The sequence below is a fragment of the Stegodyphus dumicola genome, chromosome 2 (genome assembly GCF_044657685.1).
Source record: "Stegodyphus dumicola isolate Sdum_Otavi_A_Nest chromosome 2, ASM4465768v1".
Taxonomy (NCBI): domain Eukaryota; kingdom Metazoa; phylum Arthropoda; class Arachnida; order Araneae; family Eresidae; genus Stegodyphus; species Stegodyphus dumicola.
The window spans coordinates 64,924,392-64,940,356 of record NC_140769.1 but is presented as its reverse complement, the minus strand read 5'-3'; the positions used below and the strand labels follow the sequence as shown (position 1 = coordinate 64,940,356).

At 34.0% G+C, this 15,965-nt stretch overlaps 1 protein-coding gene across 2 annotated transcripts in view; it reads right to left on the bottom strand.

Annotated features, from left to right (window-relative positions):
• The window catches only part of LOC118195019 (dual oxidase-like), a 511,368-nt gene that overhangs the window by 28,711 nt on the left and 466,692 nt on the right, over positions 1–15,965 (bottom strand). Inside the window, exons 23-26 of one of the 2 annotated variants that reach the window (XM_035366249.2) lie at positions 14,441–14,534; positions 14,282–14,331; positions 3,293–3,453; positions 2,023–2,143 (exon numbers count right to left, since the gene is read on the bottom strand). In XM_035366249.2, the coding sequence (XP_035222140.1) occupies positions 2,023–2,143; positions 3,293–3,453; positions 14,282–14,331; positions 14,441–14,534 (426 nt within the window). The remainder of the gene's footprint in view (positions 1–2,022; positions 2,144–3,292; positions 3,454–14,281; positions 14,332–14,440; positions 14,535–15,965) is intronic. The other variant, XM_035366251.2, reaches the window with a different exon arrangement.

The window sequence follows — 15,965 nt, the reverse complement described above, 5'->3', positions numbered from 1 at the left end:
AGCCAAGGTTTTCATATAGTTTAAGGAATTTTAAAAAGGGAGGGAGTCGATTGAAGGCAAACTTCACGCGGAAGGGCCTGCAACTGCAAGAGCTAAAGAAAATGTAGTCAGAATGCGGAATCTTCTGCGCTCTAATCGTCGCTTGGCAGCCCAAATGATCAGAGAAAAGTTTATTCACACCCCATTCAACAGATTTTGACAAATAAATTGGAAGATGAGGAAAATCTGTGCGAAAATTGTTCCAAGAAAGCCTTTTGTTGGAAAAAATGGAAAATAAGAGGGACAAATACCTTGATTTTTTGGTACGGAATGAAACTGATCCTCATTTTCTGGAACATGTCATGACTGGTGACGGGTGTTCGAGAACGATCCAGAAATGAAGCGCCGAAGCTAGGAATGGAACACTTGAACTTGTCACCAGCAGAAAAAGTGTCAATGAGAGAGTCGGAGATAAAAAATATACTGATTTGCTTTTACGGTGGCCTCTGAATCGTCCACAAAATGTTTGTACCTTCAGGCGAATCGATACTTTTGCGAAACGTTCTTGAAAGTCTTCAAAAAAGGGTCATATGTGCGAGACCAAAAATCAAGGCCAACTGGGTACTGCTTCACGACAATGAGCCTCGTCACTTTGCATTTTCAATTAATGAATTTTTGGCAAGTAAGAACATCTTGAGGCTCTTCAGTACTTTATCCCCCCCAACATGAGGACATATAACTTCTTTCTGTTCCAAAGATTGATAAAAAGGACGTCATTTTTTGGATACTAGAAAAGATGAAAACAGCCCTGACTGACCAGATGAAGGTGATTCTAGTATCCCAATTCCAGTACTATTATGAAGAGTGGAGAATCGTTTCCAGCGCTTTGAGGCTTCCCAAGGTGATTACTTCGAAGAAGACAAAATGCACTGTAATTTTAATTGAATAAAAAGTTATAAAAATAACAGCCTCATTGTTTTATTTACACACATCGTATGTTTCATGAACTTCACATCTGCAAGCGGACAAAAGAAAACTTTCCTCACTATGATATAAAAATAAAAAAAATAAAAAAAATATTAAATCTTAAAATTAAATCTCAAAGTTTCTTCAGAAAATAGCAAACAACTATTGTATAATTAAAACACAATAACACGCCGAGCAAATACTAATTCAGAAGTCAAACAACAAAAACTCAACATTATTAATCACCCAACATTATTAATCAAACAGTTAAAAAATTTTCATCTCAACACACTAAAAGGCACACTCTTGTTTTAGGAGATTATAAAAATTCTGTTATCATTCCCTTCTTTCCATCAATTAGCTATAAAGTTGCACATATTTTGCAGAAATTTAACTTTCGGGTCGTTTATTCTCCCATCAATAAAATTCCGAGTTCCATACTCAAGGACCCCATTCCGGATATGAATTCCTGGGGTATTTATAGGATTCCTAGCCAGTGTGGTTTAATTTATATTGGCCAACCTACGAGAGCCTTAAAATTTCGCGTCAAAGAACATGAGGCATATGTTAGAAAATAGGAAACACAGAAGTCTTCTGCTGCTCAACATTGTTGGTCTGAAAATCACACTTTCAATTTTTCTGCTGCCAAAATTATTCAAAAAACATCTTCCATTGGAGAAGTGGATTTTCTAGAGGCATTTCACATTCAAAAAAATCTTTCTGTTCTAGTTAACGATCCTAATTACAATCCATCTTTGGCTTCGGCCTTTAAAGAAATTATGTTTCAGTTCTGGTTTCACCAACAGATGGCACCACTTGCTTATTCTTGTTCAGGTTTCTTATCTTATCCAATCATTATTTCCTGTCTTGATCATTTGCAGCTGAGGATGGTGGTTCGGTAAAACCATCGAAACCAGTCCTGTGAAAATTTTGAAAATATAACGCTGATTTTTGTTGTTTGACTTTTGAATTAGTACAATGTCATTTGCTTTGTATTCCTTATTGGATAAATTATATATTCAAAATGAATATTTTCAAGTGCCTAATTTATTTCATGCAACATATATTTAGTCCTACCTGAAGGCAACAATTCTGTTTCTATTATTTCCAGCTCCATATATTTGGTTTGCAGACTGATAATTTTGTCTAAAGTGAAAACAATAGCGGGCCCAACGAAAAACATCCAAAATCGAGGGTTCTGAAATAAAAACAATATTAAAATATAGAATTTTAATCAAAATAAATCGAGATGATACTTAAATATAAACTTCTGTGTTTTTCAATATACTTTCGTAAAACCTCATATTTGAATAATGCTCAGGTAAGCGTCATTTATCCATAACATAAAAATAATAAAACTAGAAGTTTTGTTCTGAGTAAGTGATTATAAAAATCAATTTCATTGACCTATTCAAATAATTTTAGATTACATGTTATTAAATCTTTGAAGATATTGAGGAAATTGAATGAAACGAAATTTTTTAAAATAGTCATAAACATCTAGATTCTCATGAAAGTCCTATTCTCAAAAGACAAAATAATGATGACAGAAACTCTATTAATTATAATAATTAAATTAGAAGCAAGAAAAGCATAGCTACTGAAATTTCAATAGCAATAAAATTATTTAAATAATGGCATTTTGAAACAAGACAAAAATCTTTTAATTTTTTAAAGTAACTCTGAATTATATCATGAAAATAAGATATTCAATCAAAGCTAAATGTAGTATTAAAAGAAAGGTGATGAATTCTCATATTTAACATACTAAAGCAGGGAAAAACTTTAGTTAAAATTTCTTCGATTTGAAGCTCATACTTTACATTACAAATAAAGAAAAGAATCAGAAAACTGACAACAGTTTTAAATTGATGTTTTCTGTGAAATCAGAAGTTTTGAAATAAAAATTTTAATAATTATTACGTTAAGTGTGCGTAAGATATAGGCTTATTTTAAATTTTTGTTCTTTATTAAAATACTTATGTAGCTCTATTTTGTAGAAATGAAGACCATGACTTATCCTTTGTATTAAAGTCCGAACTTCTGTTTTTGTGCGAATATTCATTAATACATAAATGAGCATAAATTTCTGGACATTAATTGTCCAGAAATATACAAGTGAAATACCATAGAAATTACTCAGAAACGGTACTTAATATAAAAGATCATCTTATATATTAAAAGTTGTCATTGATAGTAATCAAGTTCATAAAATAAATTAACCAACTTTGAAAATAAACAAATCAAACTAGTTATATGTTTATATTAAATGAAAGGGAAATATGATTTCAAATCAACATCAAAATAAATATAAATTTTGAAGACATTTATTGTCAGTGATACTTACACCAGTAAGCTTAGCTAAACCATGAATAAGACAGAGTATGTACAGCAAAATATACAGACTGTGGGTAGTCCAAAAATAACTGTAAGCTTTTTGGCGGATCTTGGGATGGGCAAATATAAATATAATACACACGATTATGAAAAGTAAGACACCTGTGATTCCTAAAATAAGAATAGAAGTTTTTAAACAAAATACATTCTAAATAAAAAAGATACATTCTAGTCGTAAATTCCAGTCGTATTTGTTACAAGTTACTGCAAATTCAAAAACCGTAATGAAAATAGGAAATAATAATTATCATTTAAAAAGTTTATTTTATTGCTTTATTAAACTGCTAAGTTAAAGATAGATTTCTATTTTTATTTATCACTGAAACAAATATTGGAAACATTGTAAACTATTCAATATCCTTTCCCTGTTCTATATAATTTATGATTTTTGATTTTTCTTGGTACAATTTTCATACATTTTGAAGAGTATCAAAATTTGTTTCATCTTTTAGGCAAATTTTAACTAAAGTACGTTTTTTGTTTCGGTTTGAAATGCAGTTTTAAATCATTCGTGCTTCTCCACATTATTTCAGTTTTCATTTTCAGTATGTACTTAAAAAATAATCCTGATATTGTGATACATGTGCACACCCCTTGACTATTACTCATGTTCATAAAAACGGCACTGTTGCCAGTTAGCATATAGTTGGAATTTCTTAGGTTTTTGGAGAAAATGTTCCAGAATAACATTTGCCGATTAAAATTATTCGTATCATGATCTTATTGAAGCCGATTCAAGAACGAGACAAGGCCCCTCTGAGGCCGAGGCCCTGGGCCCGGGCGGCTCATGCCTTGAAACGTCCCTGGGGGGGATGATGTTGGACATTTTTATAAAGAATGACATATAGTGTTATTACGCATTTATAAAGCATCTGAAAAATTTCTATGGCTGAAGAACCTTAGATTTCAAATAAAATAATTCCTGCATTGATTGGACCACTTTCCTATGACGACTCCTGAGCATTCTTTGATTTATGAGAATTTTGGGAAATACGCAATTTCCAGGGAATAAACTCTGCAACTCGTCCTCATTCAAATGATCGCACAATCTCTGACTCCTATATTTGGAATATGAGGGGAAGACAGCAGTGTTTTGATAAAACAAATTGTGACTTCTATTAGGGCCGGAAACAACAATTCATTATTAATGTACTTGAGAATTTGCGAGAAAGTTACGAGTATGGTCTGAAAACAATAGAAAGAGTATCGGTAATCTACCGTTTAAGAGAAACTATCAGGAGATATTTGAAGCGACTTCTTTATCATTAAGGCAATGCATTATTCACATTTAACAAAACTTTGTTATGAAATCAGTTTTTAATAGTGTTTATTTTGGTGCATGTTTAATTCTTTTTTATTGGTTGACTGAATTTTGTCGTCCATAAGGAAGAGTTTATAGATAAAATGAGGAGAGTTTACATCCTTGATGATTATGTCTATCAATTTCAGGCAATACTAAGGAAAAGAGGTCAATGTTAACAGTTTTTTAATTCGACTAGCTAAGACGTAATATCAGCTGTACAGTGACCTAGAGATAATCAGGTACCAGATTTCGAACATATATAAAAGCATCTCTTAAATTGTTACCCACGGATATTTAAATGACCGAGTACTATAAAGCAAGTGTTCAGAAACAACTTTTCAAAACATTTATAATTGTCTATTTATTTTTTATAAATAATAACAAAAATATAATGCAGTTCCAAGCAATCGTTTGTAAAAATTATCACTTTCATTTCATTAGCACTTCTAATAATTTCAACCAAACTGGTTGCCACTATCAGAAGAGGAACTCGTTGTTTCAGGTTGGGGGCCTAGTCAGGGAACACGTTGTAATTACTGGTGAGAGCAGCGTATTCTCAGATAACGATTAGTTAAGAGTTAAAACTACAATGATTCTGTCCTAATCGTTGTTAAACACTTTACTGATAATGATGTATTCTTTTTTCATTGCTTGTTTACCTACTTTGACATTATTTTGTAATTCCAAGAGTGGATAAATCTAAGTTATGTTCTGTATTAGCAAGATAAAAATAAAAATGAATAAGATAAAATATACAAATGAATTGGATTCAGAATACGGTACAGTTCCACATATTTCAATATTAAAGAAGACATTTTTAACGGAGAAAGGTTCTCATTTCTTAGGACCTATATTATTAATGTGAAATGGCCAATTTCGTTTGTTTGACATGAAACGTTTTCACATGAATCTCTGAAATCGCAAATTTCAGTTGGTATTTACAAGTGAAGCATGAAAAATATCATAAAAATAAAAGTTTTTAAGAATAAGCTAAACGGAATAGCAAATAAATAAGGCATTAATTGAAAAGGAAAATTGGTTTCAGTAGAGAAAATATTTTTTTCATATCAGGGTGCCCTACTCATAGAAAAGGCTGCATGTATAAACACTAATTGCCCATGGGAAAAAATAACCTATTTTCTTCATTGCATTCAGAGATGAAGGTATACCAAAGTCAAGTCTTAATATTTCCAGCAACATTAATGCCAGAATTTTTAAGCCTAAGAATTTTGTGAAAAAGAAATGCAGACTTTTTTATTTTTCACATAAATCACTTTCAACTTTCACAATTTATAGAGCATGGCTCATCTATCCTGTAAGTTCATTAAGTGAATGGAATAAACTAATATTATAAATAAATTGAATTATTCTAAAGCACGCGAGGGCTGTCTGCCAAAGGGAGGAATGCCTTTCTAGGGAAAACTGACTTTAATACACGTTACACATGGTAAAAAACCACTAAAACACTCATGCGACCAGTCGAACTATCAATGTAATCTCACGCGTAAGTAATGGATTCTATTAGCTTGGTTGAAGCTGACGCACAATATCCCCTTTGGACACACTGCTGAATTTACACCAATTGATTAGCTGCGAGAAGTATGTCCAAAGCTATAAAGAGACTCTCGAAAATGTTGCTTCTATGATTAAACATATCAAGTCTTATCCACTGAATTTTCTATATTTTAAAATTTTATGTTATAAAGGGACAATCTCCACAAATAAGTTCTTTAGCATTCAGAAATTAAGCGGTTGTAACTGATAAAAATCTTAATTCCTAATTTTTGAACAGCGGTTTGAAGTAAGCAGGGTCGTTCTTAGCGTGGGGTTCAGCGCGTAAAATTCATGGACCTTATAAGAAATAGACCAACCCAAATGGGTTTTCTCCCTCGTCTGACGCGTTCCCGGCTGTCACCTTGATCATATCCGGCATTAGGTCCTTGATCCTTGAACGTGCGCATCATGAGCGCTCCGACGGAAATGGGCTCTACTGCCGAAGTTACTACACGGATGGATGTTAGCGTCCCGCCTGAGACACCTGCCACCACGGAGAGTTGTGTTGGACTTCCCCAGCAACCTCAATCGGATATTAACGAAAACCTGGATTATTATACTGAAAAGCTAATGGACTTGGAAAAGGAAATTGAGGCTGTGAAGACCGCTATTAAAGCATGTCAACGGCTACGCGCGGTTTCTGACCCGGATACCACAACAGATATCATGACGAAGAATTTACGCATGCTCCAGGCTCAAGCAGCAGAAATAAGAGGTAAGTGCAATTTATCTTGCTCTTCAAGCATTGTCCCCCCTGTTATTTCTAGTATGAAAAGGAAAAATGAGGAAGTTAAAGCTAAGAGGAAAATTAGTCATGGTAACATAATTATAGATAATGATGGTTTTAAGTTACCCGTAAAAACTGCTAAGCAGCAAAAATTAGTCATGGTAACATAATTATAGATAATGATGGTTTTAAGTTACCCGTAAAAACTGCTAAGCAGCAAAAATTAGATAAAGTTCCATTAAATTTAGAAACTGTTAATCGATACTCTGTATTAAATGAAAATTCTAGTAACGAGGAAAATGTTAATGCTGATAATAACCCAGACGGACAGGCCGTGCAGCAGCAGCCGACCAACAGCCAATCACAGGCTATTCCCCCCATAATGGTTAATCCTGGAAAAATGACCCATGAGGCTTTTCTCAAGGAATTAGCTCTCCAAACTGAAGCCAAATTTTTGAGAAAGGTTAATGGAGAACTTCTGAAAGTCCTACCACGCACTGCAGACGACCGTAGAATCCTGACATCTCTTTTCCTGGAGAAAAAAGTTGAGCACTACGTCATCAACGCAAATTACGCTCGCCCAATCAAAGTGGTTCTCAGAGGACTGTCTATAACCACAAAACCGGAGGATATAGCCACTGCCTTATCGGACATGGGGGTTCGGAATAAGTAAAGTCACACAACTTACAAGACGAAGAACCAAAGCTCCCATGCATTTATTCCTTGTCCAAATCATCAAAAATGAAAAAGCGGACGAGATTTATCAAGTCACCGACCTCCTTCTCTTTGCTGTTTCAGTAGAGAAATATATTTCAAAGAATCAGGTGCCACAGTGCTATAACTGCCAAAAGTGGCACCATTCTTCTGAAAATTGCCACTTTGCACCACGATGCGTTAAGTGCTCACTGGAACACAAAACCATGGATTGTCCGACCAAAGGAAGGATGGAAGAGCCCAAGTGCGCCAATTGCCTCAAAAACCACGTAGCCTCATACCGTGGGTGTGAGAAATTCCCACGAAATAGGCCTACCCAGCAAAAAAAGGACAGCGTTCTCAGAAAAGGCATCTCCTACGCAGATATGGCCAAAAAACATAACAATATGCTTAATGGAAATGCTAATTTTTATCCCTAAGAACCGGCTACTGTTGCACAAGATATGCACTCAATGACAAATGAAAATATTAAGCTCAGTGATCTAAGCAATGCTTTAAAAAATCTAAATATGACTAATAGTGATAACCCCAATAGTAAAAGAAAAGAAAATGTTATGGACAGCCAGGAGAAGCCACAAGGCTCTGAATTCCTTAATTTCATGAAAAACATCGCCGAATTTAACAGTATTCTTGGAATCAATAATATTAGATTGATGAATAATATCTTTAAAAATTATTTACCTAAAGTGGAAACCTTGTCTGACCCTGTAGATAAGCTATTTATGTTCTACGAAATTGTTAGTGAGATCAACAATCATGTTTCAGAACAACCCTAATATGCCTCTCACTCTTATCACGTGGAACGCAAATGGATTGCTCCAAAAAGCCTACGAGCTTAAGGAGTTTTTACATGAAGTTTCCCCCGATATTTTACTCCTACAAGAACACATGCTTGGTACCCAAAATTATTTCAGAGCTTCCAATTATATTACGCATCGATGGAACAGGCCTACTGAAGGTAGATTTGCACCAAGAGAAAATGCACGAGGAGGTATGCTAATCTTAGTTAAGCGCTCCATCCCTCATCATGTCACTCTACTACCACAGCTTTTAGCGGTTGAAGCCCTAGCTATTACACTCACGCCAAACACATCACGACCAATCACTATTATCTCCACCTATTTTCCTATACACTCACCTACAAATTCTGTCAGGACAGATTTACAAACACTATTAAATACTAACAATCGAGTCATCATAGGTGGAGATTTCAACGCACACCACCGCGAGTGGAACTGCTGGGATATCAATCAACACGGACGAGTCATACACGACATTGCCCTAGCGGCCAATATTCACCTGGCAGTACCAGATAAACCAACACACTGTGGGATAGGTAGACCATCAATCATGGATTTTTTCATTTTAAAAAACATCAACCCTCCGAGTTATGTCGAAAGTCTGACAGCATTGTCTTCAGACCACAATCCGGTGATGATGGAAATATCTACCGACTCCTACAGTACACCACACAAAAGAGCCCTTTTCACAAACTGGGCAGGTTATGCCAAAGCTCTAAACAACACTCAGTACCCCACCACCACAATACACTCAAGGGATGAGTTAGACGCTTACACTGAAGAATTTACAGACGAGCTTCAAGATGCCTTACTAAAAAACAGCAAAGCAATGAGAGCTGATAGAAGATACAAAAACAGTGCCATCCGGGAGATGATCCGAAACAGAAACCGCACACGAAAGCAATGGCAGCGTTTCAGATGTCCCACGGACAAAATTCTACTTAATCAATTAAACCAACAAGTCAGGACTCTACTGAAAAAATATGCACAACTTGACTGGGCCAGACATTTAGAAGCATTATCCACAGATGATAACTCACTGTGGAGTGCTGTATCTAAATTTAAAAGACGCAACACTAATATTCCGCCCATTAATGGCCCTAACGGGATCGCATACACCGATTTTGAGAAAGCTGAGTCTATTGCAGATCACTATGCATCTCAATTTCGCACTCACAACATTTCTAACCCCCATACAGAACACTCGATTTCGGCACTCATCACACAATTCCAAACAAAACCGCACACAAACAACACACCCTTAATTATGCCATCAGAGGTTATTAGATATATCGAGAAGAGAAAGAACCGGAAAAGCCCTGGTATTGACAAGATCAGTAACAAGATGATCAAGGAAATGGGAACAAAATGCTATGCAAATTCTCCAAACTATTGAACGCTATGCTCCGCCTACATCACTTTCCAACCAATTGGAAAACTGCAATCATCGCACCGATCCTGAAACCCGGAAAAGACCTTACGCTGGCTTCCTCCTACAGGCCGATCAGTTTACTGTCGACCTTAAGCAAAATCGCCGAAGCAGTTATTTTAAATAGAATCCAAGAGTTCCTCGAAGAAAATCAAATTCTCATTCCACAGCAATACGGATTCCGGAGCAAACACTCTACAACTCATCAATTGTACAGAGTCACAGAAATGATTGCTGAAGGATTCCAAAAAAGAGACATCACTCGAGCACTCTTTCTCGATATTTCGAAAGCCTTTGATTGTGTATGGTTACAGGGCCTCACATACAAGCTAATCACTCTGGGTTTCCCAGATTACATCATTAACATCATTAATTCCTATCTATACGATAGACACTTTGTCGTTCGTTATAACAACACTCACTCTACACGGAAAGTAACCCTTGCGGACTTACCGCAAGGAAGTTTACTTTCGCCCACATTATTTTTTATTTATACGAAAGACATCCGTCACAACCCTCTCACTACACTAGCACTCTATGCAGACGACACTGCGATCCTCTACCAAGCTGCGTCTATGGCCGCAGTCGTACAGACACTTCAAGAACACATCCATGCATTAGAGTCCTGGATGATTAAGTGGAAAATCAAGATAAATGTTGAAAAGTCGGAAGCTGTCTATTTCACGAAGAAAAGGATTTTCGACTTAAGTATCACCCTCAAAATGTACGACGCCAACATCCCCTGGGCCAAGCAAGCCAAATACCTCGGTGTCATTTTAGACCAAAAACTCACTTGGGCCCCACACATAACATTTGTTTTGAACAAGTTTCGGGGTACTAAAGCTTTACTCAACCCCCTAATTGCCGAAACTTCGTTTTATCTATCCAAAACAAATTTCATGTATATAGATCCATGCTGCGACCTATTATCACCTATGCCTGCCCAGTCTGGGGTTATGTGTGCAAAACTCACATGCTGAAAATTCAGCAAGTCAAAATGTTATGCTGAGGATTATATCCAATAGTCCATGGTTCTTCAGGAACGAGGCTATTCAGAACGAGTTAAATATTGAAAGCATTAGCATACACATAGCAAAAATAGCACGGAAATTCTTCAACAACATCGAAAAGATCAACAACAGCTCTATCCCAAGACTAAATTATGATTATACCAGCGAAGCTAACAAAAAAAGACCCGGAGCAGTTCTCCGGCATTTAATTTAATTTTATCTACTGTTTTAAGTACTGCTTTTATGCATTTCCATATTTGTTTTATGATTGCATACCTTCACCGTACATAAGCAGCTCTTAAAAGCACACGCTCATGTGTCGCCATCTGTCTTTCAGAATAAGAATCACTAATTCATTTCACAAACACCTTCAATATATCCTATTTTAATACTTAGTTCAGAACGCATTAAAATTAGGCCAACTTACTTCAGTCCAGGATCCCTTTACTTCTCATTATTGTATTGTATCTTGATAACTTTCTTTTTATTATATCAAATAAATGTACTCAGGATTTCAACCATGTTTAAACTTTAAAATTTCCCCTCACCAATGCCTGTCGAGCAAGAAAATGCACTCTCTTTCCAGGACTCCCATTGGATCACATGACCAGTAGCTCCTCCCATCCAGCCATGGACCTGCCCTGTTACCTGTTTCTCACTCATTTGAACGCCGGATGTCGAAGCAGTAACTGTTACGCCTATCTCTCTTGACGAGCGTTCTGACTTTACGATTTGTATGTACGCAAGGCTCATGAATTGACTATCGTTCGGAATTGCTTATCTTTACCTATGCCATGATACAACAACTACTGAATTCTCTTGAGGAAAAATTTATTCTTCCTCTATTATACTCTCCAATATGTTATGCCAGGAAAGATATGCCTATCTACAATGAATTCTGCACAGGATGTGGCTGTCCCAGCCTAGGAGCCTGCTGAAGTGCCCAGCACCTGAGCCTTGATCATATCCTTGCAGAAATTGAACAGTGGTTGCCTATTGCAGCGTGTATAATTTTCAAGAAAAAGCTGTTTGTAGCGCCTCATTTCACAAATTAGAATTTCTTCATATCTTTATTTTTGAAACTGAGATTGGTTTTCAAAAATTTAGCATATTTATCAAACATAATTAGCGTTCCAAATAATTATAAAGCTATTGCATGCTTTCAGGGCTGGATATTTTTTTAGCTTCTCCTATGCTGTAAGGAAATTTGTATCTACTTCTTTTAGAAAATAATATTTTAAATCGGAACTAATAGAAAATTTCAAACAAGCAATTTTCTCTTGCAATTTTTATGCTTTTTATTGGTGTAAATACGTAAAAAATACTAAAATATTTAAAAACGAATTTTTCAAAGTTTTGTTTAAAATTCTAAATTGTGCTGCTTTTTTTAAATTGTAGATGAGTATTATAGCACAATTTCTATAAAGTAATTTTATTTCAATTATAATATTTCATAATACATCATAGTGATAAACACTTTTGACATCTTAATTTTTATACATTTAATTCTAATATTAAAATTGTATTTAACCATAATAATTAGTTTTGCTTGTATTTTATAGTGATTATTTTTTAAATTTATTTTTAGTTCCGCATAAGATTTTTTTTATTTACTCTTAATTTAATTTATCAGCTCGAAGCGACATTTTGCGCTGTTTCACTATAAATGTCCGTGTCTCCTTGCAAATTGTTGTTACCAAATTATTATAGCCCTGTATTATATTTAAAGAATTTAAACAATGAAGAATCTACATGAAAACATGTATGTTTCTCGCACTGTGACAAAAACGACGGTATCTAGAGCCATCAAATTTTGAATAATGTAATCCTCCACTCGAATATGGGCATCTGGAGACGGTCGAATTTCGAATTTGTTTTAATCTATTTCATATTTTGTAAACCTTTAACGAATTTTTGATTAACAAACTCAACGACTTCATAGCGAGCAATGGCAACGTTGTACAGAAAAAACATTTTTATCTCCAGTGCGGAAATTCTAAAGATATGCTGTTTTCAAATGTATGTGGTTTACGGGCGAAGATTATGATATTCAATAAATATAGGTCACACGCAAAACATTAAAAAAAGGTTTCTTTTGGGCGTAATATAAACTCTGAGTGCTTCTAGATTTTATTTTATCTTTTTTTTTTCCCCTTCATTACACTCAGAAAATTTTATGCTCCGAATTTTATGAATTACTAAAATAAGTAATCCACTTCAATTTTAATAATTTAGTGATGATATAATCAAATAAATGATCGTTTTGTAATGTTATTATAGTTTTAAAAATCACTGCCTGAAAATGTTCATTAAATTTTTTAAAAAAATTATCAGATCTTGTTTAATTTTACCTTATTTATTTCAAAGCATCACGTACTATCAATCTTATCTAATTTTACTTTATTTTTATGCAACATTAAGTTCATTAATTTTGTGCTTAGAGGTTTTACTGTTTTACCATATTAAAGATGTTTATACAAGAATTACGCGTGAAAAAAAGGCGGGAAATGCAGTAAAAAGTGCTTTAATGAGATATATTAAATCCTATTTGAAAAAAACTGTGACTTTCATAATCTCATCAATATACAACGTATCACATTTAATAATAAAAAAACAGTTATGTGATACAAACGCCATAGGTTTTAGTGTTAAAGTAATTTACTTTAAAGTAAACCAGGTCATCCCTAGTCTTTCTTGCGGACATGTCGGTTACGCGCGCCGCTGTCATATGCAAGTACTTAGTGAGTATGAAATAAAAATTTTATTAATCATTGAGATTTCTTTTTTTTTTTTTTTTCTTTTCTTTTTTTTTTTTTTTTTTTTTTTTCAAATTCGGGGGGGGGGCTATTTTAGGAAAGTACGCAGGCAGTCAATGGCCTAGGAACGACCCTGGAAGTAAGATTGTTCTCAATTTTAATTATTGTCTTACTTTACATCTAAACGATCGGCTCAATGACGTCTGTTTGATTGCAGATCACTTAAAGACCTTTCTAGTTTATTGAATATAATTTAATACGAGACAAAGCGTACTGACATATTTTAAAAGTACAGGACAAAATAACGCATTAATTAAAAATTGTTTTGAAATCTATTTGAAAATAATAATCGTTTTTGAATTTATAAGAATTTCTAGGGATAGAACAGTATAACACGTGATGTTAGCGTTAATTCTGTTCAACACATAATTATTTTCATTTGTTATAATAAAAAATAGCTCAGTAGTATATTCATATCACAAATAACATATTTATCTTTCGACATCTGGTGGCTTTAGTCCATATTATATACTCGCGTGTCATAAAGATAAACTAAACTAATAATGAGCTACTAAATGAAAAACAAGTGGCACACATTTAGCGTCAAAACTTTTGCATTGTGTAACAAATTGAAACAAAATCATACCGGTCACCGTTCGAAAAAGCCAGAATGCAATGGTGGGCTTGAAATCAGACCTATAAAAAATCAAAAGTTATTGAGAGTTTTTAGAAAATGTTCTTCAATATATGCGTTTAATAACTACATTGAATGCACATTTGAAATTTCACAATTCTATTTACTTACTCAAATTGCATTTCTTGTGTTAAACATCGAAGGTGATCCAGAGGTTGAGTGGAGACATGATAAAAATTGATGTAGTGTCCTACACTGTGAACAACTGGAAAGATTACATATTCAAGCGTTCATCATTTCAAAAATATAAAGTGCACGCATTAAACTTCCAAGAAATTGACAATAACAATTAGAGCACAGTTTTTTTTTTTTTTTTTTTTTTTTTTTTTGAGTCTCTTAGGCTTTTCGAGAACAAACGAATATAAACGTTAGTATGGAAATTAAAGTAAATGTTCGCACTATAAACAATATCCAGTTCATGGTTTCAGGGTCGATTTAGCATTCAAAACTGATTTAGGAATCACCGCTTCACGTTATGGATGTCCTAATCGAAATTTCTTTATCATGTATATCCTGTCAATATTATTTTTCATTTCATTCAGTAAATTTTTCCAAGTATACATTTCTGTTTCTTCCCTTACAAAGCTCTGTTGCTTAATTTCAAAATATCTTTAGTAATTTTATATTATTTTTCAATTCTCTGTTTTTTATCATTTTGAAATTTTCATGAAATAGTGCATATGCATGAAAGATTAGTATGTTACAAGCGAACTTTTAGATGCATTGTATGAAATAAAAGTTAGTAAAACGTTGAGTGGGTTTCTTATAGCCAGCATTTTCATTGAAAATATACCATTTTATTACTTAATTTAAGTGACAGAATTATATAAATATAAAGGTTTCATGAATGCTCAAAAGCAGCGCATTTAGGCCTATCGTTGGCAAAAAAAAACTTTGAACACATGTGATGACATAACGACTTTGCCCAGATTCACCTTTGCCTAGCACTTGAGCACTTTTTATATGTAAAACAGTACTTTTTCACTACGTCCTCAAAAATAAAGTTGTCTGAAAGCTTTCAGATTTTACATTATGTCCAAAGGAACTTATTTGAACGTATTGTGTGTTACCTTTATTTATTAAATATGATGTTTTTCACAATAAATTTAATTCAACAGCAAAATCGCAAAATAATTTTTAAATTGAGCATATCTTTAGAATTTCCTATACACTGTCTTACACGCTGGAGGTAAAAATGTTTTTTCTGTACAACGCTGCCATTGCTCGCTTTGAAATCGTTCAGTTTGTTAATCAAAAATTCGTTAAAGTGTTTCAAAATATGACATCGATAATAAAAAAAAATTTTAATTAGGCCTTCCAGATGCCCATATTCGGTGGAATATTACGTTATTCAAAACTTTGATGGCTCTAGGCACCGTTGGTTTATCCCAATGCGAAAAACATACACATATTTATACAGATTCTTCATTATTTAATTTCTTTATATATAACACAGGGCGACAATATTTAGTGGAAACAATTTGAAAAGTGATTTGCCGTTTATTGTGAATCTTCAAGCACAGCAGTTATTGTAATTTGGTGACAGGGAACCAGTGAAAGCAGAGTAAAATATAGTTTCGGTAACATTAAAAACTATCAAAGTCATTTTGATCACATTAAATAATGTTAAAGAATT